This window comes from Rhipicephalus sanguineus, chromosome 5 (assembly GCF_013339695.2).
Source record: "Rhipicephalus sanguineus isolate Rsan-2018 chromosome 5, BIME_Rsan_1.4, whole genome shotgun sequence".
Classification (NCBI taxonomy): domain Eukaryota; kingdom Metazoa; phylum Arthropoda; class Arachnida; order Ixodida; family Ixodidae; genus Rhipicephalus; species Rhipicephalus sanguineus.
The window spans coordinates 22,915,553-22,940,174 of NC_051180.1; the positions used below are offsets into that span (position 1 = coordinate 22,915,553).

The 24,622-nt window shown below is 45.9% G+C and overlaps 1 protein-coding gene across 1 annotated transcript in view; it reads right to left on the reverse strand.

Annotated features, from left to right (window-relative positions):
• Nucleotides 1–24,622, reverse strand: part of LOC119393712 (hemicentin-2) — a 181,524-nt gene that overhangs the window by 89,506 nt on the left and 67,396 nt on the right. The window contains exon 2 of the mRNA XM_049416218.1: nucleotides 12,460–12,546. Within this exon, the coding sequence (XP_049272175.1) occupies nucleotides 12,460–12,466 (7 nt within the window). The 5' untranslated portion in view covers nucleotides 12,467–12,546. The remainder of the gene's footprint in view (nucleotides 1–12,459; nucleotides 12,547–24,622) is intronic.

The window sequence follows — 24,622 nt, forward strand, 5'->3', positions numbered from 1 at the left end:
ATGCAATGAAGACATTTAAGATTCAGAATTTCTCGCTTGTTACTGTATGTCAAAGACACCACGAACATCTTATTAGTCATTACGATTATGTCCCGAAGGTCGCGGCGAAATGGAGCGGATATGCTAGAAGCACGTGTATTTAAATTTAGGTGCCCGTTAAAGTGGTCGGCATATCCGGAGTCCATACGGCGTGCGTCATAATGATATCATCGTTTTGGCAACCAAAACTCCTGCAGTTTTTATTTCTGTGAAGAAAAAGACGCGTCTCCAGTCAGCAGCATCGCCAACGCTCGGCGTGCTGGGTGTTGCTCGGCTCGCTCGCCTCGCCCTGCTGGTCGCTGGCATATTTCTGGACGGTGCTCTGCCCAGACTCGCTGTGTTTATTCGTAGAGTCACCACAGGAACGCACCGCCAATAAACCTCTTCTCCTTTAACGACATATTTCCTTTAACGACGTCTTCAGGCTCTGAAACCTCAAAGTGTAATTAAGCAGCGCTCTCATAAAGAATCGTTACTATTATACAAGTGGTCTCTATGTTTGCATGTGCGAGTGTCGTCTTGACTAAGTGCTTGGTCGATTAGTATTTGCATTTTTGTCAACTTCTATCACGATATTTTAAATGCTATTTTATCGTTACGTTAAGAAAGTGGAATAATAATAATAATAATAATATCTGGGGTTTAACGTCCCAAAACCAAGCTATGATTATGAGAGACGCCGTAATGGAGGGCTCTGGAAATTTCGACCACCTGGGGTTCTTTAACGTGCACCTAAATCTAAGTACACGGGCCTCAAACATTTTCGCCTCCATCGAAAATGCAGCCGCCGCGGCCGGGATTCGATCCCGCGACCTTCGGGTCAGCAGTCGAGCGCCATAACCACTAGACCACCGTGGCGGGGCTAAGAAAGTGGAATGACATGAGGTAAAGGAAATGCTACTGTCTTTCTGACAGGGGCGTTGCCGAAGCAGAAGATTAAATCAGAAATTATATTTGATGCTGGTAAAAGAGTGAACATTGCATTGCTGCAGATACTAACAGCATTCCCATCAATATCTAGTCAGATGGATGCGTTAAAATTAATTACACAAGCGTGACCCGAAAAGTTCAAGGCTATCTCCAAACGAGGTCATCAAGAACACATAGCGACTGCATAAAAGTCGAATGCTTGGTGATACAATTATTTTGTATTCTTTCTCCGAAGATTGGGCATGACGCCCTCACCATTACCCACCTCGGTGCCATATTTCAATGTAAACGTCTAGGTGGCATGATTTGGGAATATTCCATTATAAAGCGCTGCTGCGGCCTTTATTATTTCTTTACGTACCACATAATGTTCATCAATATGCGAAAACATTGTAAATACACCAACACTAACATGCAGGACCACGAAAAACTGTACATTCTTCATTTCTTGTCGAATAGCGGAAGAAAAATCAAGAAGAATCATTTGTTCTTATATCCAATTAAAATAATCTTTAATAATTTTGATTTTCGCGCCGAATGCGATATCGCTTTATAGGCGCGCAGGTTTTTATATATCTATTTGCTCAAAAAAAAAAAAAAAGAAGTTCGTCTTCGGCTCCACGTGAGGTGACACTGCCAGAAATGAACGCCTAAAGTAGAGATATCGACGAACGTCAACACTGTCGGCATCTTTTCAACTACTTGACAATTTCTCGAGGATATAGCCTACTTCTCGACCTATCTCCTAGTACTTTCGCACAAACCATGCGAGAGCACCAACAAATAAACTGCAGATAACGCTGAGCCTCAAGTCGAACCTCTTTTCCATGGCAACGATGTTCCTCGTGCTCCTATCAAGAGAAAAGCGCGCTTATTGCGTGTAAGCAGTGCGGTTATCGTGTAACCGCGGCGCGGTCGTTGCTACAGGATCGCATTTCTTTTTACGCCCGCGGTCATGTCAGGCGCTGCCTATAGGATCCATACCTGCGAAGGCAAACCGGATCAATAGCCTGCTCTTCTGCAGCGTGTGCCGGACACGCCACCATCACGCGCGTTGGTGCCAGAGTGCAGCGTCGCGAGGGGTCGTCGGATAACGCCGTCGAAGGGTGCGCACGACGATCGAAGAGTGACGCTCACCGCTTCGTCGCGCGCAATGGAGAGAGAGGGAGGTGCATGAACGGGTTGGGGCTTGAACTCCGGGATTCGCATATCTCTTCGGCCCGCAGGCACCATATCGACCCGCAGCTTATAGCTCTCCTCTCCGTGTCTTCCGCGTTAGTACGGAAATGCGCTCGCGGCTGTCCACAGGTAACGCTACGCCCCGCCGAGCACCTGCGTGCTCTCCCATTTTTGGCAGATCTGACGCCTCTGCACGCTGTGGCCGCGAACGCACGAGTCAGCGGCGCTGCGCTTCACTCCGCTGAGCGGTCTAGTAAACTTTTTCGACGTACATGTAAAGGTTGACGCTCATAAGTCAGCTGTTTTCTTTCCGCGCGTACTCCTCTCCCCCTTCCCTCCACACACGGGCTATCCAACTATAGTCGGATACAACTTCGGCCGCCCAGCTCATGACGTCAGTCCGAAGTGCGCACCGATTGGGGCAGGCTTATATACATCCGCCTTTGAGGAGGGAATGCCGCAGAAGTCTAAAGTTGCATGTATCCGACTATAGATCTACTTCCGGTCATATTCTCCCTGCTTTTACGCGCATATCACCTCTATTTCTTTCTCGATGTTTAAGCTTGCTGCATTGACTGAAACTGTACACCTTATTTAGATGATGGCCATCTATATACTGAGATTTACTACGAGGTACCTTGCAAGAGTTGAGCGCTGCAACGCCCTCACCCCATTCTCTTCTCGCACCCTCTCCCCCCTTCCGGAAAAGACTTGCACACCCATAGTGTTACGGATTTTGGTATCGCTATACAAGACCGCAGAAAACGTACGCCCAATAAATGTGTAGTACCAATGACGCCTTAGTAAAACACACGCCCAAACACACACACATGCCTACACGCACACACACATTCCTGACCCCTTACTCCAAACGCTCTTTTTAAATGGATCTAGAGGAAAATATAAAATGACCAGGCATAATGTACAGCCTGTACCATAATACTTGTACGACACGAACTGCCCAGCTATTGCCACGAGTCAATAAGTCAGCATAAAAGCACGCGCCTTCTCGGAAGCATGCAGAGTGACGGGAAACGCTACAGTCCTCATGTGCACCATAGAAGTCGCAGTAGATAGAAGCTCGAGCAAACAGGGACCGGTGTGTTTGAATTGTGCGCGTGTTTTCCTTTGAGCGGAGGAATGAATATCCGCGTCGAGGATGCCGCACAAAAGCACGGCCGATAGAATCGCGGGGTCGGATCAAAGATCTCCCAAAGAGCTGTTCCTCTCCAGGACACAGAAAAGCGGCTTGAAAGACTCGGCGGGTGTGGGTTGGTGCATAAGGAACACTATTCAATGATTCTACATGCAAGTTTCGGCCGCGGGAGGGAGCATTAAAGCAATATTCAAAACGTGATTCGGGTTTTTTATTCATACACTGCTTGAAAAAGCAGCACGAAGCATAACAGCACCGTTATGTCGGGGATTGAACAAACATGTTTTTTTTTTTTTTTGTATGGCAGTACATCAGAACTGTCCGATGGTGGTAGTGGTGGTTGTATCCCAGTTTTCTGTAGTCGCAAAGTGCAAGCCGCTCGTCAACATCATGTAAGCAAATATTCCTTATGAGCACATAAAGACAAAATAACAATCTGATCCTCATAGTAATTTATGCGGTAGCGCTCCTTCGGGTGGTGAAGTAAAAGTAAAATTTAATGACTCTGAATTATATGGCAAGCCTGGCTCATGGTTACAGTGAAGCCCATTTAGCAGTGTACACTGTTGTGGCTTGACAAGTTAATCAATGTTTTATCAATGAAGAACAAAAAAAAAAGAAATGAAATGAGTGATTGGAGAAAATTTAGAACAGTGTTCAGACACAAGGAGCAGCAGATTCACTACGGCGTGGTGTCCTCTAGGAAGGCATTTATTCTTAAGTGACAGAACAATTCCTACCAGGCGCTTGCTTTGACGGCAGCTGTCTTCGTGAAATGTACACGTATCAAAGTGAAACAAAATCGACAGCCAGACGTCAACAAGCACGTCACTGTCAATCACGAGCCCTAGATGACGCAATTTGGAGCGCTATTTTAATTCTGCTCCCATCACACACATGTCCGTGTCACGGATGAAAACAGCAATAAGCTATACACAAAGGAGAGAGCTGAAACAGCGGGACGTGTGATAGGAGATCTGAGTCAGAGTCCGCGGGTATACTTTCGAATAGGAACAAAAAGTGGCACGGTTTTAAGCAGGCCAGAGAGGAGGGATAAGAGAAGGGGAGAGGGAAGGGCTTTCTGTGTATAGTGTGCGTGTCAAGTCGGGACTAAAATGAAAGGGATCCACAAAAATCGCGGAACCCCTTTTCAAAATGCGACGTGCACCGAAGCATGAACAAAGTTTGCCCCCCTACTTGTCTACGGACGTAGAGAGCCCGGTAGAGAGACGAGTGGCGAGGCTTAAAATCCTCTCGAAAGCGACGCGCGCGCGTCACGACGGGAAGAAATGGGGGGCGCGGAGAACGGACAGGAGCAAAATAGGGCGACGGGAAATGAGGGGAGATGCAGCGCCACGGCTCTTCAAGCGTCCTCCTTTCTTAACAAAACCATCTGCCCCAGCGGCGAGCAAGGCTCGGTGGGGTTGGTAAAGGGAGGCGGGGTTGAAATCGCTCAGCTGGCTGGGTGCCCCCGAAAGGGCATCCTTCACTTTCGGCGCAAGAGGCTCCTTCATATTTCACGAATGCGCAGCTATATCTACTCGTCGGGCTGCGTACGTTGGCTCTTCTGCAGCGCCGGCAAAGCCCACGGCGGGCGAACGAACCTGCATTGGCTGCGATAAAGGCAGGGCCTAGGGTTCGCACAGCCCGGCGTGCCATGTTCTCAGGAAGGGACCCTTTGGACGGTGAAGCCTGCCATGTAATAGAGGCTCTCCTTCTGGCTTGCAACTAGCACAACATAAACCTTTTTCCCGAGTGATCCTATAACTATATTTTCCCTTTTTCAGAAGAAACGGCTTCATTTAGGAAAAGACTATTATATTGTTACTTTTTGTAACGCCAGTGGGCCTACGGAGCTTTAAAAGCAGCGCTGGCCAGTGGGTCGACGATCTCTCAGGCAGTCGCCACTCAGAGTGACCAGAAGGGTTAGTGTGATGTCTCTGTCCATTCACAGATGCCATTGACTGCGAAAGGCGGTATGCTTTGCCGCTCTCCTTACTGTCTTTCATACGATGATAATGACGGCTAACGTCGGTTAGTGTGGGTTAGAGCAGCGAAGTGGAAGATCGTAACGTTGCGAAGTCTGAATATAGCGTCAACTGGCCTCACTTGCGTACCTCAGTGCTGGTTATTTAGGTATAATTGCAGTTTTCTAAATCGTCGTTATCGTTATAAACGTTTCTATTTATTAGGCAATACGTCGACGATCTTATATCTTCAGGCTAAACTTTACCGCGAGATTCGTGATTAAAAAGTCTTTATACATCTGACCTTTAAGTTTCCGTGTTAAAGGATGTCTCTGCAATTATGGCTGCTTTCATTGTTATGCTGACTAAATGAAGTGAATAACACAATGATGAGCTCAATACGCGTAAAATTAAAGCGTTGAAGAACGAGCTATAGCGTTGCCGCGATTTCTCGAGAAAACGTAAGGGTGACGGCCCTCTCCACCGCAACAACTGGGTGTTAAGCTCAAGTGATACTGATGCGTTGTCGTTATATACTAACTAACTTAAACTTGTAGAAAGACAATGAACTAAAATAAGCAAGAGGTTGTCCAATGAAGAGCTATACATCTTGGGCGGGACCTTTGAACCAGCCTGCAGGCTATGGCAAGGCTGCTTAATATTGTGCCGTACGCAAACACTTCTGTTAATCATACTGTATATTTTCAGCGCAATCTAACGGGACACAGAAGGAGAACACAAACAAGCGCAGTTCTCCTTCTGTGTCCCGTTAGTTTGCGCTGCCAATATTCCAGTATGAACCTATACCATGCAACTAGCCCGCGTTTCAACCCTTCTGCACTTCTGTTAGAAGATATGTGAGGAAATTAGCTTCGGGAGAGCGCAGGAGATCTTAGAGAATGAGCGAAGCGACGACTTGGGGAATGTTGGCAGATGGGCTGTAATAGAGACCATTACACCAGAAACAAAATGACCTTTTGCACTGCGTATTAAACACATTCTTGTGGCCCCTCTTCCCCCATCACTTTTCCTAATGGTTTCTCTTGTACTCGAGACTGCGAAGTTTTTCGCTTAGCGGACTAGCCAAATCGTCCATATCTTAGTCATACGGAAAGAAATCGCTCCGCTTTGCGGGTGGGTACTATTCTTTTTCCTATTTTGTCTCGTGGTTCCCGTAGAAGGCATCCGAGTAGGGGGCCAAAACGCCGATGGCAGTGTAATGGTCCAATGCAAAACAGGACAGACGGTGAAGACGTCGGCAGTACCCCCAACGTGTCGTTAGGTTGATGGCCCGAGTGCAGAAGAAGCGACGCGCCTATTCCGAAAGAGGCCGCAGCAGGCTTTACGGGCGCCGCATAATCCTGCTTTACATAACAAGAGAGAGAGAGAGAGAAAGCAATTTGCCCGAGATAATAGCTTCGCGACGACCATGAAGGCAAGCTTGCGGAGAAAACGACGTAAACACAATCTCGCCAGAATGTTTTTGCTCTTTTGGGAAAGATTACGCAGGTTATTGTGTGTGTTTTGTGAACGTTCTCGTCATCGCAAGAAAGGAGAAAGAAAATACGCAAATGTGTAAAAATACTTAAACAATCACGCGCTACACCATGTTTTTCTTGTTTTTTTTTTAAATCGCGCGCAAGTATTGGACATTATAGTGCTTGACAGTTTATAAAACAGAAACCACAGTGCCCCACGAGTATCTAGAGATTTTTTCATCTTACATTAAGCTGGGCCCTTTTAGCCTTTAAGTAGAAATTTGAGTGAGCACAATGGAAATAAATAAATATGGCGTTCTTATAAGCTGAGACTGTCATTATTACGAACGTGTTTACCTTGCCGCGCTTGTGGAAATATGAAACGTTACTTGCCAGTATAGCAGGAAATTTAGACTAATTTTAGTAATGTATTGCAACAATTTACCGGTCACATAGCACAACAACTTTCATCACGACGTGTGCCCACAAAATTCAGTAATGTTTATGCTGGTCTTCTTCTATTAAATTGTGTTTTCATTTTCTCTTCTTAATGAGCCTAATCACTAGACCGTAATAGCCACTGGGATTAGTCCAATTAGGGCCTAAATGAAACGAACATAGATAGCCCCTTCTTTCAAAGCGTAGAGTTATGTAAAAAAGATTGTTCCTGAATCTAATTACTGAGTAGCCCGAATAATAGAAACAAACTGAAGTAGTACGAGTACCGCTCTAACTTGCATGTTTCACGCAACACAGCCGCTGCAGCGATTATTTCGAGGCCGCAGCTACGCCTCGACCTAAAAACCCCATCATTAGGTTTTGCTTTGACACTCAGCACGCAAGATCTTTTTATGCGTTTATTACTTCTCTGTGTATATAATGCTAGGGAACCGTAAACGGACGTATTTCCGCACATATACATGCACAGCGCACTAAAGCACCGCTGTTGGATCTTCCGCAACTGAAAGCTACGGTAATGAGCTAATGAGTTCTAAAGTGCTCGCTAAAATAAAGAACAACAACAGCGCCAACAACGATATGCCTACAGCAAAACAGAGCGCGACTGCAGCCACCAGGTTTCCGAGCTGAAATTAGGATTTGTTCCATCAAATGGCTGACCGGCGGAACCATTTCCGCCCATTAGAAGCGACCCGGAAAGAATGTTTGCTCGCGCAGGTACAACGAGCCCGTTTCTTTCTTTCTTTTTTTTGGCCGCACGTGTGCCGCAGACCAGAATTCCGGGACTTCAATTAGGGCCCAAAAACACCGAGGCCACACAGAACTGACCTGCGTATGCGACCGCAAAACCTCTGTGCTGCTGTTCCCCGCTGCGGTCTGTAGTTAGTTTGTGCGAATATATTTTGTGCTTACTCTGTGTTAATGAAATAGTCGCGCATAGCGCGCACGCACATCGGCGTGTGCGCGTTTGCGGTCATGTTTGCGGTCTGAAGTCTCGCCATCTTTGTCTTTAATTTTAGCGCATACGCGCGCGTGTCTGCTTGCTTGTGTTTGCGTGTGCTTGTGTTTGTGTCAACACAAAAACCTCGCTGTGCCGCTCTGCTACTCAAACTCGCATATTTTGTCATATATATGTTTTTCCTCATGGGAATCAGTTCTCCGGCTTCTTGATACTTGAAGATGAAGTGTCTGACTCACATACGGTAACCCGATAATTGCGTTATACAGAAAATAAAATATTGAGCAGATCTTTCCTTGTCTATGTATTCCATTTCCAGCAGACACAAATGGCCGGCTCAGGTAAGGTGGCTGAAATTATGCGGTATGTGATAGAATAAGCAATGAGCTAATAAGAAAGCAGCATGAGAAAAAAGCGCAGCCAGCAGTAGTGGCGCGAGGGTGGAACCAACAGCAGAGCTAACTTGCTAGTGATGCCAAGCTCTTGCTAGAGATGCGAAGTTTTTGTTAGTAGTACTAAGTATGGTTAGGCTTGGCTATCCTCTGGTTTCGGCCGGTTCCCCACACTGCGCACGAGTCACGTGGCTCTGGCGGGAAGCTGTCACGTGACTAGCTCTTACGTGATGACGTGATTTTGTTCACGTGACCAGCTGTTACGTGGTTCTTGGCGGAAACATGTCACGTGACCAGTTGTTACGTGTTAGCTGTTATGTTATTTTAGTCACGTGACTAGGTGTTACGTGATGTTACGCGATCTTAGTCACGTGACTAGGTGTTGCGTGATGTTACGCGATCTTATAGTCACGTGACTAGGTGTTACGTGATTTTTAGTCACATGACTAGTTGTCACGTGATGACGTCATTTCAGTCACGTGAATAGATATCACGTGATTTTAGTCACGTGACTAGCTGTTACGTGGTTTATGGCGGCAACATGTCACGTGACTATGTGTCATGCGAAATTACGTAGTTTTTGTCACGTGACTAGATGGATGTTACGTGATTTTAGTGAAGTGACTGGATGTTACGTGATTTTTAGTCGAGTGAGTAGTTAGGTGACGTTTCATGATTTTAGTCACGTGACTAGTTACGTTGTGTCACGTGATTTTTAGTCGCGCGACTAGTTATTGCGCAGTCTTACGTTATTTAGTCACGTGACTAGAAGTTACGTGATTTTAGTCACGTGACTAGTTGTTACGCGATTTTTGTCCCGTGAGTAGTTCTTACGCGATGTTACGAGATTTTTAGGCACGTAACATACACGGCCATCATAGTTATTGCCTTCCATGACCGGACACATCAGTGCACGTACTGTGGGAGCGACGCAGAAGATGAAGAAGTGCACGAAGCGAGCACGTGCCGGCTCATTTCTGCTCGCACTACCCTGCTCAACGCAAAGCTTTAACAGCTCAGCTCACCACTACACTACACCACTCACACTCAGTCACTACACAACTGTATCATACTCAACTGTCGTACTCATCAAAAAGGCAACGCTGTCGCAACACTCGTTTCATGAAGGGCGCCCACAGCGGGGAGCGAAGAGAAGCACGAAGAGAACAAGAATATGGTGTCGTTCAGAAGTTTTCCATAGCGCTGCTTAAATTCGTAACCTTACGTTGTATACTTCGGAGAATGGACGGCTTGTTATGCCGATGTGGACTCTAGCACATGCATTTGTAACACGCTGCAAATAACAAGAGATAATAGAGATAAAGTATACGTTTCGATTTGAAACAAACCGCATGAATCTGCTGTCCCAGCATAGGACAAGACCCAACAGTAAGAGATGAAGGCATTGCTACTCTTGCAATTTTCGACGCCAATCTTGAAGAGATTACCCGCCAACACAACGTGGAATGTCTGCACTGAGCGCATATAACACGACATAACACGACTTCTACACCTTTCTTATTTGTACGCGGAGCTCTGAGCGTATGCTTTTGCTTGCATAATGTGCCAAAGAAAAATTTTTACTTGATAGCACGGGATGGCTTCCATATAATGGAGCACTATGGTGGTGCATTAAAGCGGTTTTTAATCAAATCGCTTGTTTTATATAAAAAGTAAACATAAAAGTGTTTAATTACTAAACGAGAACTCAGCTCACAGACACGTTATTATGTACAGCCGAGCGGTAGGTTTTCAAGAAACGTTTGAAGCCCTAAAGTCACGAGAAGACGCAATATAGACAGCAGGTATGTGTACATAATAAAACGCAATGCTAGCCATCAACGAAAAGAAAGTTGCACACGTTCCTTAAAAACGGTGTATTTGGACTGGATGGCTTTCTCATACTGTCTTATCAGAGGCATCAGCTACAAATGCTTTCATCGTCAGCAAACAACAGGGGCGTTGAAAATGTTGTCCTCACAATAATATACGTATATCACTTTCCATGTGTAAATCGATGAGTTAAGTAGTATGGTTATATACTGATTGAGTGGTATATGACACGTGCAGGAAGTTTAGGCAGGTGTGAGTGTATGTGCTCCAAAACCATTGTAGACTACGGTTTTTACAACACGGTTATAGCTTCATAACTAGAGGCCTCAGGTATAGAGAGACGTTGTAAACAAACCGGTGTTGTATGAAGAAAATATTAGTGAGGCCGTACTGCACTTGCATGTGACCATTTCTCGCTTGTTAAACGGCTGGTCAAAGCGCTTTCAACAATGGCTCGAAGAGGACGACGGCGCCTTGAGCATCAAGTGCGTGACATATTCGCTTTTCTCGTGTCGTCGACATGCACGGGCTCTCGCATTTCTCCGTTACACAGTGAACACCGATGTCGTTCCTACCACTTCAGTGCACCGTTCGTCACACTAATTGCAGTCCTATTACTTCGCGGGCAACTTTCGTGACAGCGCGCGGCGAATTTAAATTGCGCGTGTAGCTTTCGACCGGGCCCTGGGCGACTCCCGGAAAACGGCGCATAATTGAGCCCGAGTCGTCGGCTCGAGCCGTCGACGTACATTTCAATGAAGCGAGACCGCTTGAGTGGCTCTCCGCCTCTTTCACTCTGCGCCAACTCCATTTGGAATGTAGCGTACGCCTGCTCCTAAGTGTAGTCGGCGGCACGCGCGCCCTTGCTCCGGCCGCGCTTACTTTCAATGAGGGAACTAGGCTGCCCCTCTTGAGATGGAGAGCGTCCTTCAACGTCGAGGCTAACTACGCTAGTATTAGCACGCCAGTGTTGAACAAGCTACACAGCGCGAAGAAGCGAGCTTCACCGCAAGACCGCCTCGAGGCCGGAATTCCCGGCTGGCCACGAGTCGGACACGCTCTTGAAAATAACGCTCATTAAATGTATTCGAGCATTCGGTTGGGGACCGCGTTGCGCATTTGAAGCGGACTTCAAACAAACAAACAAACAAACAAACAGACAAACAAACAAACAAACAAACAAACAAGCAAACAAACGAACAAACAAACAAACAAACAAACAAACAAGCAAGCAAGCAAGCAAGCAAGCAAACAAACAAACAAACAAACAAACAAAGCAGTCAAACAAAGAAGCGAACAAACAAAAACAGTCAAACAAAAGCAAACAAAAACAAACAAACAAAAAATAAAAAACAAAAATTGTTGCGCTACCTGTTATTTGGAGGATGTTTTGTATACGACAACACACAGAGCAGACTTACAACTATATGAACAGCAAGCACGTCTAGCACGCTTCAGCGATATAATGAGGGCGGTGTTTAGAGTCCTCGTATGTTTCATCTCGAAATAATGCGCTTCAAATGCCATGTATATAAAAAACTGTAAAAAAACAAAACAAAAAACAACGCAGTAAGCACATGATACAAAAGTATTAAAAACGAAGTTCATTTTCATTGCATCTGAAAAGTGTTCAGTATTCTTTGTTAAACCTCTCTTGAGGTGACATATTGGCGCAAGTGATTTCGTTATTTAAGGACGGGCCTTTTTTATTTTTCGGGAAACATAAATGAGCAGGTGGAAAGGAAGGGGAGGCAGGGAAGGAAGGGATGTCGACCCGACGCGCGTCCGGTTTATTATCCTTCTGCCGGGAAAGGAATAAAGGAATAAAAAGAAACCAAAAGAGATGGTGTGTGGCAGAGCATGTGTGAAAGTGCATTATGTGCCTATAATCGATCACTAAGGTTAATAAAATTTTGCCATATAAGTGGGCACATCCGCTTGATAAACTAATGCACCGTGAAAGAAAAAAGAACGAAAGGATATGCGCAAACAAAAGCGATTTCTCTTACAACTCGGCGCCTTCGCACGTTCTTTCGATATCTTAAGAGCAAGGTGATTCATGGCTTACGTTTCATGTCCTTGCAGTCAAGTTGTTTGAGATACTTCAACTGACGACCGCCGAAGTATCAGCGGGATTGCAGCCTCTAGGCATCTCCTGAAGGTGAAAATACGAAAAAACACATTCAGAACAAGCGTAAACAAAAATAGGTAGTAAAACCGCACGCACGCACGCACACACACACACGCTAACAACAAAGAAACTCAATAGCGTACTTCCTTCCGTTGTCGATCTGCGTGGCTTTTTCCATTTCAACGAGCATTGACGTAAGGGGGGAGGCGGGGCTAAAAACACGGTTTCCGAAAAAAAAAATATGCATTTTCAAATTTGAGTTGTTCAGGATGGCTGGTTCATTAAAGAACATGCTCACCAAGTTTGGCTGTCATGTCTACATCAGAAAATAATAAAAAAAAATTCTCTTTATGAGAGGGTGGCGCGAACTTGCTGGGGAGAGCGTCTCTCAAACGCGCATTTCAAGCGGCTGCAAAGCGGTGCAAGAAGCCGAACGCGAAGTGAATGCCTGTGCTCGATTGTTTGTTTTGCGCGCTTTTTTGTCACAGAAGACCTTCTGTCGAGAGTACATCAGAAGGCAAACAAATAAATGAAAAGGGCACATTTCGAGCCGCGCGCCAACAGCAGAGTCGCTGGAAAACTGGAACAGAAGCTCAAATTGGCGGAAACGTATCACGTGACCATCCGCCACTGCATTCGCGCCAGTTCTGAGTTACTCCTGCTGTTTTTGTGTGCCACTCGGCTTATATGTTCGTTCTCTTGGGAGTTCACTGCGATCAGCGCGTGGTCCGTTTTGTGACCAAGTCGTGTTGTGAGCACTGAGCAACACTCACAGCTCGAAAGCTGCGAAAACTTGAAGACGATTGCATGAAATTGTCACAGAACAGTGTCATGTTGATGAGGAAGGCCGCATTTATGCAAGAGGTCACTTTGATGAACTTTTCTTTTACCATCGAAATAAACAGCGTGTTTCTTTAATCTTTAAACTCATTTTTCTCAGTTCGCATTCTTGGGGAACGAGCCTCTTAGGAAAACCATCATTACCAAAATGCTTCTCCAAAAGTTGCTTACAAAGTTGTTTCTAGACTGAAACTTACAAGGATGTGAAACTTACAATGTTGTTACAAGGTTACAAGGTTGTTTCTGATCCATAAGTAGTGTTTAACACACACACACAAAAAAAATCCACTAGTCTGACATGCAGTTACAAGGAAAAAAATAATCTTCGCTTTTAGAGCGATGCTAGTTTTACAGAAACGCCATAAAAATACGTTACTGGTCTTATCCTGCACTACAAACCTCCTAGAGGACTTAAAATGATAAATGACTCGTACTTTTTCGTTATTTTTGAAATGATAGTTTTCCCAAGTTAGCATACATAATTGATCATTATAACAGGTGTAGGTTTTCTGTATTCATGCTAGGCTGCTGAAATTTGGAATATGTCCTGATATCAAGAAGATGAGCGATCCGGTAGATTTTCATCAAAATTAGTGCAGAAGTTCAAAAGTTGACATTTAGCCCCGCATCCCGAACACCCGTTATGAGTGTAGAGTCCGTTTAAGACATTAAAGGGGTACTGACACAAAATTTGGCAGCCGAGATAGCCTGCGCGATCGATTCCAGTGAACAAGCGTATATCATCTGCAAAATATCAACAGCGAATATAGCTTGGAAGGTATTTTAAATTAATTTTGAAGTTAGCGTGAGCGATCGACAACCTCGGGCTACTGACACCCTCAAAGGTGACTCTCGGTGACTTCCTACTTCCCTCACGGGACCACGCTGCAACAAGTTATGATGACGTCATAGCCGCCATTTTTTTTTTTTTTTGCCGCGTTCGCTCCAGCAGCCTACTTCTTGGCGGCTGCTCGCGAACCGTGTGGAAGTGCGTCACAGTTCTGTGTGCTGACGTGTCGAGCGCTGCACCCGCTAGGTGGTGATAGTTGCACCCGGAGGCGTGTCGTTTTTGAAACTGAAACTGACACTGGTCGGTAATGAGGATACTGTAATGAATTATCTGTCGCTAACTGATCAATTGTCTGTCGCTAATTAATTATCTGTCGCCGTTAGTTATGACTAACAGTCCCTCAGCAACACATTACAGCAAAAAAAAAAAAAAAAAACATGGCTGATCTCTCTGTCATAGGAATCGGTATAACACGAAAGTGAAACGTGTCTTCACAGACGTAGTTGAGCGTTTGTTGCGCATTCTTTCGCCCCAAGGGCGAAGGAATGAATGCTACAGCAACAAACTGTAATGTCACGCGAAGAACGGCAAGCAGCTCGAAACTTGCAACGCGCTGCTCAAGCAGAAAGGACGCACGGAACGAACATACACAGGATGAGAGCGAACTGTCACATATGTAGCATTTCTGCGTGAGCACCGCGCTCCTTTCGCAAAAGCGGCCGCTGCAGTGAGCCAAGAGACCTTCGTGCTCTCAACGCGAGACGTACAAACCACCGCGATCATGAGATAAGCGCACGCACGAGCGACCACGCCCTGTAGACGCAGGCGCTCGTCGCAACAGCGACGACATTTCAAGCGGGCTCTCCTACGCTCTTCGAGCCCTTCGCGCCATCTCGCTAGTGATAACGAAAACACGCTGTAACGTCGATCTCTGAGTACCGCCACCGGCAAATGGTGTATATAAATAGCTTGCCGTTAGCATTGTGAAGAACGCACCGTCCGTGGCCGAATCGTTTCGCGCTGGCGCGCTGCGGAGCGAGGGGTCGTAAGTTCGATGCCCGGTGATGGACCTTTTTCTTCTGGTTTTTTTCTTTGCCCACTGTTAGTCTTTATATTTTACAACGTCATATCCGTGACGGAAATACGTCAGTGGAGCCGTGGGTGGACCCCGGCACAAAACACTTTCGTGTTAAAAAAAAAAACGCGAGGTCAAAATTTTTGTGTCAGTATCCCTTTAAGAGCCCGCTGCTAAATCTGTCTACGCTCGAGCCTATATAGGCCATGGGAGAGTGGAGGACAGGAGAAGTGCACGAGCCAACCAGACGGGAAAATCTAGCACACCATCGTGCTCTGGGGAAGGGGCACGGGCAGACTGAAAGACAAGGGAAAACAAAGAGAACGAAGCTGGAATCATGTGAACTTTTTATGTGCGACCTTGCACGGGCGTCGTACTCAGACGAATACTGCATACCCCAACCTGCACCACGTACACAGAATACGTACCCCGCACGAGGTTCCCTGAAGAATGCCCGTGGTGCACAGACGCACCCATCATGGAACACGTCACACGGGAGTGCCCCGACAGACCTTCGCACATAGATAGCCCCATATTGCACGAACATCCACAAACGAGGAATAGGTCGTAGGACGCATGACTTGTGGACGAGCGCAGGGAGAGCCAATTGGCTTTCTTGGGCTAAGCGCAGAGAACTCCCCCTACCAATGTCCTGGAATACGGGCCCCTACCATCGTGCCTTCTTTTATTTAACTTAAGTGAAGTTTTTGCTCCCTCATTCACTGCATCGAATGTATAAAAGTAATCTCTAAAGGCAACCAGGTGTAAAGATACCATTTATCGCATTCTTGTTAGCCCGCCAGGCACCCCTCTCCGACGCTGTTTGAATTAGAGCGTGTTATCAACAAAATCCCGAACAGGAAAAAAAAATTCCGAGCCCGTATTCGCCCCAGGCGGAACTACGAACCTACTGAATTAGGCTTCAGAACAAAAAAAAAAGTTTTTGCAGGAAAAGAGCTACTGAGCTTTATCGTTTTTCTCTCTGTAAGCAGAAAATTCGTTTGCTAAGTAAAAGGGCATTAATAGTTCGCTCATCCGCTTAGGGCTCGTACCCTATTTCGCAGTCTGTGCGCTGTTGATAACGATGAAGAACAGAGCTCAGCCAAGCGGGAAAATTCTTTTGTTTCTCTTGCACTTTTCAGACTACATCTGATCTGGCAACAGTGTAGAGGGTGAGGGCTGGCTTCATATTACACATAATTTGTGGACGCACCAAACGAAGCGAGAAGAATAGGCCTAGCCAAAAAGAAAGAAAGAAAGTAAAGGGGGCCGCACGATCATAGACTGCTTCGCATTGAGCAAATTCTATAGCATTCTTTTTCATTTTCCATCGACTGTACTTTTACTCTTTGCGCTAAATAACGCAACGCCTTCCGTTTTCCCTAATTCCAACAGTTTCGAAACGTACCGATGCGGAACAATGTAATAATAATAATAAAAAAGAGGAAAGTTCGTTGCCGCAGTTAGGAGCATTAATTAGAAGAATAAGTTCTTTTGGGGCTCCGTAATTGGAGGCGAAATTTGGCCTTTTGTTTCATGTTCCGCGAACAGAAGGGAAAGGAAACGCGTTGGGCTATTCTACGCATTCGGGAAGAACAGTACGCTTAGCTCAGCGTTGTTTCATATTACATTCAGCAAGGTACATAGGGCTAATGAACGAAAATTACGCGGTTGGTTTGCCTGTTTTCCCAGTCACTCTAGCGCAGCCCGATATACTTGAAAACAAAGAAGCAAAAAAGAAACACCAAAGCAGGAACATCGTGCAGCCTATATTGTTCTCTTTAACCCTGCGCGGCTTTCTGGCGAGCGTACGAGCTTCCGCGAACTAATTAGCTTTACGCGACCTAGTTCACGCCAACAGTGTGCGCGCACGGTAATTAAAGCTGATGGCTTTGAAGATTTTTTTCGCGTCAGCAACGTTTAAAGATCGCCGCGTCATATTTCGTTAAGACGGGGAATCACCAGCAACGTATGTATGCAGGGAGATTAGCGGTAGAGAAAACTTGGAAATTTCACCACGGATAATTATTCGTAGCCTCTTGACTACAGCGGGCGCGCCCAGTAATCTTTACTTATTAGTGCAAAACCGTGCACAATAAAGGTCTCTGTTTTTCGCAGCGCTCCTCTCGTATTGCAAAAAAAGAGAGAAAGGAGAAGCTGTAGATGATCTCGCAGGACTAATTATGACAATTCATTGTACGAAGCGGCAATACCGGTGTATCGTGTTACATACAAAGTTGGTTTCTAGACAAGAGAGAATAATCTCAACGCATCATACACATATGGACAAGAACAGGGGCGGAGGAGGAGGAGGAGGAATAAACTTTATTAGGAGAAACCAGCAGGTTTAAGTGGCCGGGCCTAGGCCTCCCATGAGGGGACGTCAAGGGCTTGCCTCGACGCCGCCTCACGCAGCCAGAACATTTTTTTCGGGAGGGGGGGGGGGGGTTCAACCATACTTTATGTATGTTCGTGCGTGCATTTGTATGTGTGCGTGTGTATATATGCAAGCAAAACTGAAAAATTTCGGGGGGGGGGGGGTTGAACCCCCCCCCCCCTGGCTACGCCCCTAGACAAGAATGTCATAGACTTCACATTTCAGTTGATTTTCCAACGTGGCGGCCTCGACTGCAGTTCATCAGCCCTGTCGACAAACCTGTGAGCTGGGCCCTTTTCGTGCCACAAGATATTTGGGTCTTTTAGCAGATACGGTTTACCGCAAGAGAAGTAAAGAAATACCGCGCCGTCGTGGTCATCAGCACGTCGCTATTTTAATCCGCAAGTCCTGTATTAGGCACTATAATCGTCTCATCATGTCACCTTGCACTCCGAGCAACCCGCGCCGCTAAAACGTTTTTGGACTGTGGTAAATTGAACGCGGAACGGCAATACCAGCGTGACCGGTATACGGTATTACCGTCACCGTTAAAACAGCCTACTCTTGCGTCATGCATCGTACGCGAATGACACATCTTTCTTTCACTTTTGCCTCAGTAGACGATTGCAAAGGTACGTGTGAGCTTGCTATATTTTATTTTTACCCAGCCAGCACCTCCACCACAACGTTCCAGACACGCTTGAGCAACGAAGACGACTACAGATAAGGGAGATGTACAATGCATAATGATATGTCAGAGGATGCAGGTGAAAGTCACTCATGTGTCGCGCTAAAGATTATTTATCCTTTTAACGTTATTATCCTCCTTTTATGCGGGTCGCATAGCTACACTACTCCGTTTTCCTATACCAGTTGTCCTTAACTGCAGCACGACAAAAATTCAAACAGTTACAATCATACTCGATGTCATTCCAAAAGAAAAGCTGCTGGTAGATTACTGCAGTATGGCCGTTATTTCTTTCTCATGTCCGCCCATGCCAGCAAACGATCTCTATATAGGAGCGCGTACCGTTGGCTGAGATTAGCATGAAGCAACTTTTTCCTCAGCTAGGCAAGTATAGCGGCGCGCCACACGCGTATACTTCAAGAACTGTCGACAGCCATCGTACCGTAAAGGCACTACCGTTAGGAGATGTCAGTAGGGTTTGTTACGTAAGCATTTGTATTGAGTTCAGAGCTATCTACGCAGAACTCTACTTTACCCCCGCCCTCCTCACCTTCTGAGGATGCAGGAGTAATATTGTCGTTAGGGATAAATCGCGTGTCGGGAGGCGAGCGCCGCGCTGTCCCTGAGGGCTTTAAACCGGAGCCGTGGAAACGATAGCGCGCCATGTGGTGCCTAGCTGCCACTCGGAGGGGAAAAAGCCGAGTGCGTATACATGCGTACATGCACACACGTGATCCTTCTTTCACTTACCCTCCCGCACTAACCTACGGCGCTCACTCGCTAACGAGCAGTTTGCCTGAGCCCGGCTGCTCCTCGTCGTCACGCCCTGAGGGGACCTTGTCAAACTGTTTCTCTTCTTTTCTTTCGTCCCTTTTCACGTGTTTTTCTTCTCGACTTGGGCGAGTCCGATCTTCAAAAATAAGGGCAACGTTCCCCAGTGGAGTGTCAAGCGCATCTTAATGACTCTCGAAGAAGACTGGAGCTGTTTAGACACCGGAAGCCCGTCTTCTTGGCTTGAGGACAAGAAAAGGGAGTGTAATTCATGCGTATGTAGTGAGAGAGTTAGAATGTGGTGCTAGAAGCAGATCTCGAGTGATACTCAGAAGCAGTAGACTAGATCGGGCGTAGTGAAGCGGTAAAATTTTGTGTGGTAATAAGATATAAGTCGATTCGCTCAAACAATATCTCAATAGGAAATCATATGCAACACGATCACGACTGCATCGCAAGCGTCTCCATCCGTTGTGAAACTGAGAGCCTTTTCTGGCCTTTTCTTTATTGACGTCTTTGCTATACTTCGTCGGTGATTTAAAGCTTTTGTTCAGAAGTGTCGCATGCACGTAAATTTTGCCTGCATACGAGCTGGGACATAAAAATTTTAGCAAGCATAACCGCCATATTGCAAGAAATTTTCAGTCTCCTGAAGTGAGGCATTAAATCTCAACCATTGCAACACTGAAGCCGTGAGACGGCCGCGCAGTCATACTTCACGAATTTACGACGCGGGCATATATATTGCACGATATCATAGGGACGTATGGGGTGTCGTTGAAAGCTGCGCCATTGACTTAATATACGGGGCTGACAGAGCTCTGTAGAAAGAAAGGGGATGATAGAGAACGAGGGGCCTCTGAGAAATCTACCAAAAATTGCATTCAGCCTGCACGAAAACGATGCCGCCTATCAATGTCAAACGCGGGAAGCTATGCACGTGGCCAGCGTTTCCGCGCGTTCGAGGACCGGAAATTTATGGCAATCGTCCCCCCGCGTATATGGAAGCCCCACCCAAATACACTAAGAGTAATGCGCTCGGTTTAGGCGTGCCGACCCTCTGTTGGGCTGGTTTGTCTCTATTATCGATGCGGCTGGACGTCACGCTGAGATTTCTCGCATCTGTATCCATCAGTAGTCAATTTATCTTTATGGCCTCGTAAATGAAGCCAGCTACACCGCCCTGCTTCCCTCCATTCCTCCTGTTGAGAGTTATGCTTTCTGTCCGGCTAATGGTAAGTTTCGGATGGTCCCGCCGCTTATGATAAAGCTCGGAAACAAAAAAGTACATAGACAGGACTATACTCCATCTCAACTAAGCGAAGTAAAGTGGACGGTACAGGTTGCGTCAGTGAACCTGAAAGATTAAAGAAGCTCGGCCTATAGCAAGGGAACTGTGCCTCATCAGATCATCACTGCGTTGCTTCCTCACAAAACAAGATCTTCCTTTTTTTTTAGAGACAATTATGACAACCTTAAAGGGACACTCAAGAGCAAAACGATTTTTCTCGCATTAGTAAAGTAGTCGTCAACGATAACAAAAACACCACGCTTTCTGCGCGAAGACGCTTAATAAGCGAGAAAACGCGCAAAAAGAAAATACAGGTGGCGACGCCATCTTAGAATTCCCGCACCATTTGCCGTGACGCCACATATTGTTGACGGCGCCTGCTTGGGCCTACGTAGTTCCTAATCGGTTAAATCGAAGTACATTGTCCTCTGCGGGGACCAGAGACTTGACATAACGAGTTTGTGGAAATTTCGTCGAGCCAGTGGCGCCAAAATACGTTACATGCTCTTTGAAGTCTTTTACGTCACGAATTACAAAGTTCGGCGCGAAATTTAAAAATGAAACTCTGAACTTGGTTTTCTCCTCTAATAATAAACCTATGGTGGTGAAATAAACTACACAAGAGTTCTCCGAGCACACTTTATCAATATAAACCAATTCATTGTTTCTCTTTAGTGTCCCTTTAAGAGATTAAATTTCCAGTCACATATCTGTCGGAGACCATGCTGTAAACAAACGCGTAATCGAAGTATCTTGCCTTCGTACTTATCCTTAGTTTTCTCTTTCTTTCTGCTGTTGGTGACCATTTGATCCAATTCCAGCAACAGCTCATGGGTCTCTCAATGTTGGAAACCTTAATCACAATGGCCCTCTTGTTTGCTCCTTTAGACTAACATGGCAAACCAAAGAAAGAAAGAAAGAAAGAAAGAAAGAAAGAAAGAAAGAAAGAAAGAAAGAAAGAAAGAAAGAAAGAAAGAAAGAAAGAAAGAAAGAAAGAAAAAGAATCAGATGCGGAGCACCGAATTACTGTCAGCGTTCACCGTCGTCTCAAATCCATGTATTGCAAAGTGGGGGCGTGTGGAATCTAAATTTGCGTACCACATAGAGAGCCCGAATGCATCGTTTAAATCACATTTATCTTGGAAAGAGTGAGTGCCGAATCGAAGCCATCTGAATGACCGACAGCGCGACCACACTAACGAGTGTGTAATTACTTTCCTATACGCTCACGCCATGGTGGTTCCATGGGATGAGTACTTCTGCAGATGTAAGGTGGTGAGCGAGCGCAGATGCGACCGAAATGCCCACCTGATGCCAGTGCTCTAATGTTCAGAGGCTTCCCTCTTACCCCGAGTGCTCATGGTAATATTTAATCAAGCGTGATGAGTTGTACAACCACCATCCCGAGAAAACGATGAAATAATTCTCTTATAACCTAAAGAAATGTCCATTGATATTCAGTAGACAGGTCGAAGATATTATTGCACATTGATGCGAGTGGAACAGCGAGGAATTTCCTATTTCACAAGGAAGTGCAATTACGCTTATTGTAGAGTGCATTTACACATTCCTGACAACATCAAGTTGCCATTAAATCTTTCTGCAACACATCAGTGAGCTCCAATATATATATACCTAATAACTCATCGCACTTGTCCACTTCCTGGTTGACAACAATGGCACACGTTTTACGTAATACGCCAAGCTGAGGTCATGCAAAACCGTTGACGTGATCGAAATTCCATGTGTTGGAAAGTGTCTCGCACGCTTCCATTTAAGTATACTACGGATCAGAACTGTCGTGACCAACGATGGCTCCAGGCGTGCGAAAACGTCATCTGCAGTGACGGAGAGTCGACAGGACCATGCTCGCGTGGCCCCATCTTCTCGCGTTCTGCACGCTTCGAGGCATGCACCGTTTGTCGAGATCGAGTGACCCAGTAGAGAAGGTTTGAAGAAGATGGAGGGCCCTTCCAGCACAGATACCGAGTGCACAGTGGCATAGGGGGCACTGCGAACGAGTGCGAGTGGGACTTAAAGCGCAATTTAATGGTCACCGAGCCCTGCGTCGCAGCCTTGCGTGTTCGCCAGTGGGGAAGCCGATGCAACAGCTGCAACTTCACTGAGCATGCAGGCACCGCGGACGGGCTCCGAGTCCGGAGTTCTGCATAATGTATCGCAGGGGACGCCCACTAACCGCTGCCGGCCACGTGGAAAATTATGCAGGCGATGACTCTAATACTCTCGATGATTTGTGCCACGTACAGTGGTGCCGAAGTGTCGGTGACGCTCTCGTGCGACCCAGACGCGTTCGGCGTGCACCTGTGGATATATATCGATCCGCAGAAAGCGAAGTCAATGAGAACCGTGGCTTGTCGGTGAGTGGAACGCGATATAATAATATCGAAGCACCTACATGCTCTGTATCCTCTTCCGTGTTACTCGGTTCCATGAGAGAGCTGCGCATGAACTTCGTTAGGGATGGTCCCAGAACGCAGTAAAGGATCGTGCTATCGGCAGGGAGAGGGGTTATGGTTAGGGAAAGAAAAAGCGGCACCATTTTCAGCAGGTCATATGGGAGCACGGCTCGGCGGTGGAAGGGAGTAGGCAAATAAAAGAATATGAGAGGAAAGGAGATAGGACATGCAGCGCGTGGCTTGATACGTAAGCCTTATTCACCGAGGCGATAAGCACCATACCTGAATAAAGCACCGCTGGCATTCAAATTAAATTTAGATATCTTTCACCTAACGATTCTGTCTGCTTTATTCAAGACCATACTCACATCTAGGCTGATTTCCATACAAAGATGTTGTTGAGCGCGTATGCGAAGCTATACGCAAGACACTGTAGCTGGCACTCAAGAAACCTAGCGCAGACGTCAGGCCAGGCAAGACACAACAGTTGTCGCTCATGAAGACGAGCGCAAGCGCCAACCCCGCCAAGGCGCCGAACTTGTTTTGCGATATCACTTGTCATGCTTCAACAACTTCGCATTCCAGACGTGTCCGCAATGGCGGGTACGGATTAATTTTTTCCCCTTCGTATGTAGTTTACCTCTTATAAAGCTGATGCCCACGGCGTAATCCTGGTTTATCTAGGACTGTATAGCGTGCATATAAACCTGCAGTGTACATTGCCAGGCTCGGTATCATCACCGCGTATAAAGTGAAAAAGATGTGAAGATCTGGTGTCTGCACGTAGTATAAGTCTTTCGGTATACTGTTTAATAATTTCTTTAAACTTAAAACGCAACTATCGTTAGCTGTTCACTAAGCATTAGCGTATGATGCGGGTATGTTTCTTGTGTGGATTTGTCAGGTAACGTTAATGAACTCCCTAAGAAGGGGATGCTCATATACACTCTAAAAAAATTTACACCCTTAAGGGTGTATTTTTTTTGTCCCATGGGCAACACCCTTTTAGGGTGTTTAGCAACACCCTAAACATAAGGTGTTTAGAAACACCCCTTAAAAACGTAGGGTGTAAGGAAGATTACACCCTACTTTAATAGGTGTTTATGAACACCCCTAAACTATGGGTGTTACAATAAGTTACACCCGTTCGAGTGGGGTGTAATACACAAAAACACCCTTAAAAGGGTGGCTGTAAAAGGGGGAAGCACACATGCTACTTCTTCCCAGCCAGCCCCCTTGGGGCATTAGACATCAGCGTGATGCGATCCCTTCAGGTGCAGCTGAGAAAGAATTCTCCTGTTAAGGAGATGATTTAGAAATGCGCAATACTTTGATAAAAATGGATTGATAAAAAGTTTCAAAAACTGCAGCAGTGCCCATACCAGTGTAGCTGTATATAGTCGACTTTCTTAGCGCTGCCACCCAACAGCTGTAGCTGATACACGAGCAGCGATTCTCCATAACTCACATAACTCATGCGACCCGATAAGGACTCAGAATGACGCTTTGCTCAGCAGGCTTCCATTTTCTCTTTTTTGGGAAAGCACATGAGTGAAGTAAAAGACTGTGCACATTGCTGCAATGATGAAACTTTTCCTGCCTACTGAAAAGCAATGGATTGCGGCTCTAACAAAAACAGGTGAGCAATCTGACTATGGCGTGCATGTTACAGCTCATACTGAATGCCATAATATGCAGGAAATACATGTAATAGGGATTGTTTGATCACAACCGCACTGCAGAAACATGACCTGCATCACAGCAGTAGAATGAAATTTTATATAGGCGTGCTCAGACAAATTTTAAGGATTATCCCTTTCCAAGCAAAAACAACAGAATCATTGGTAATTG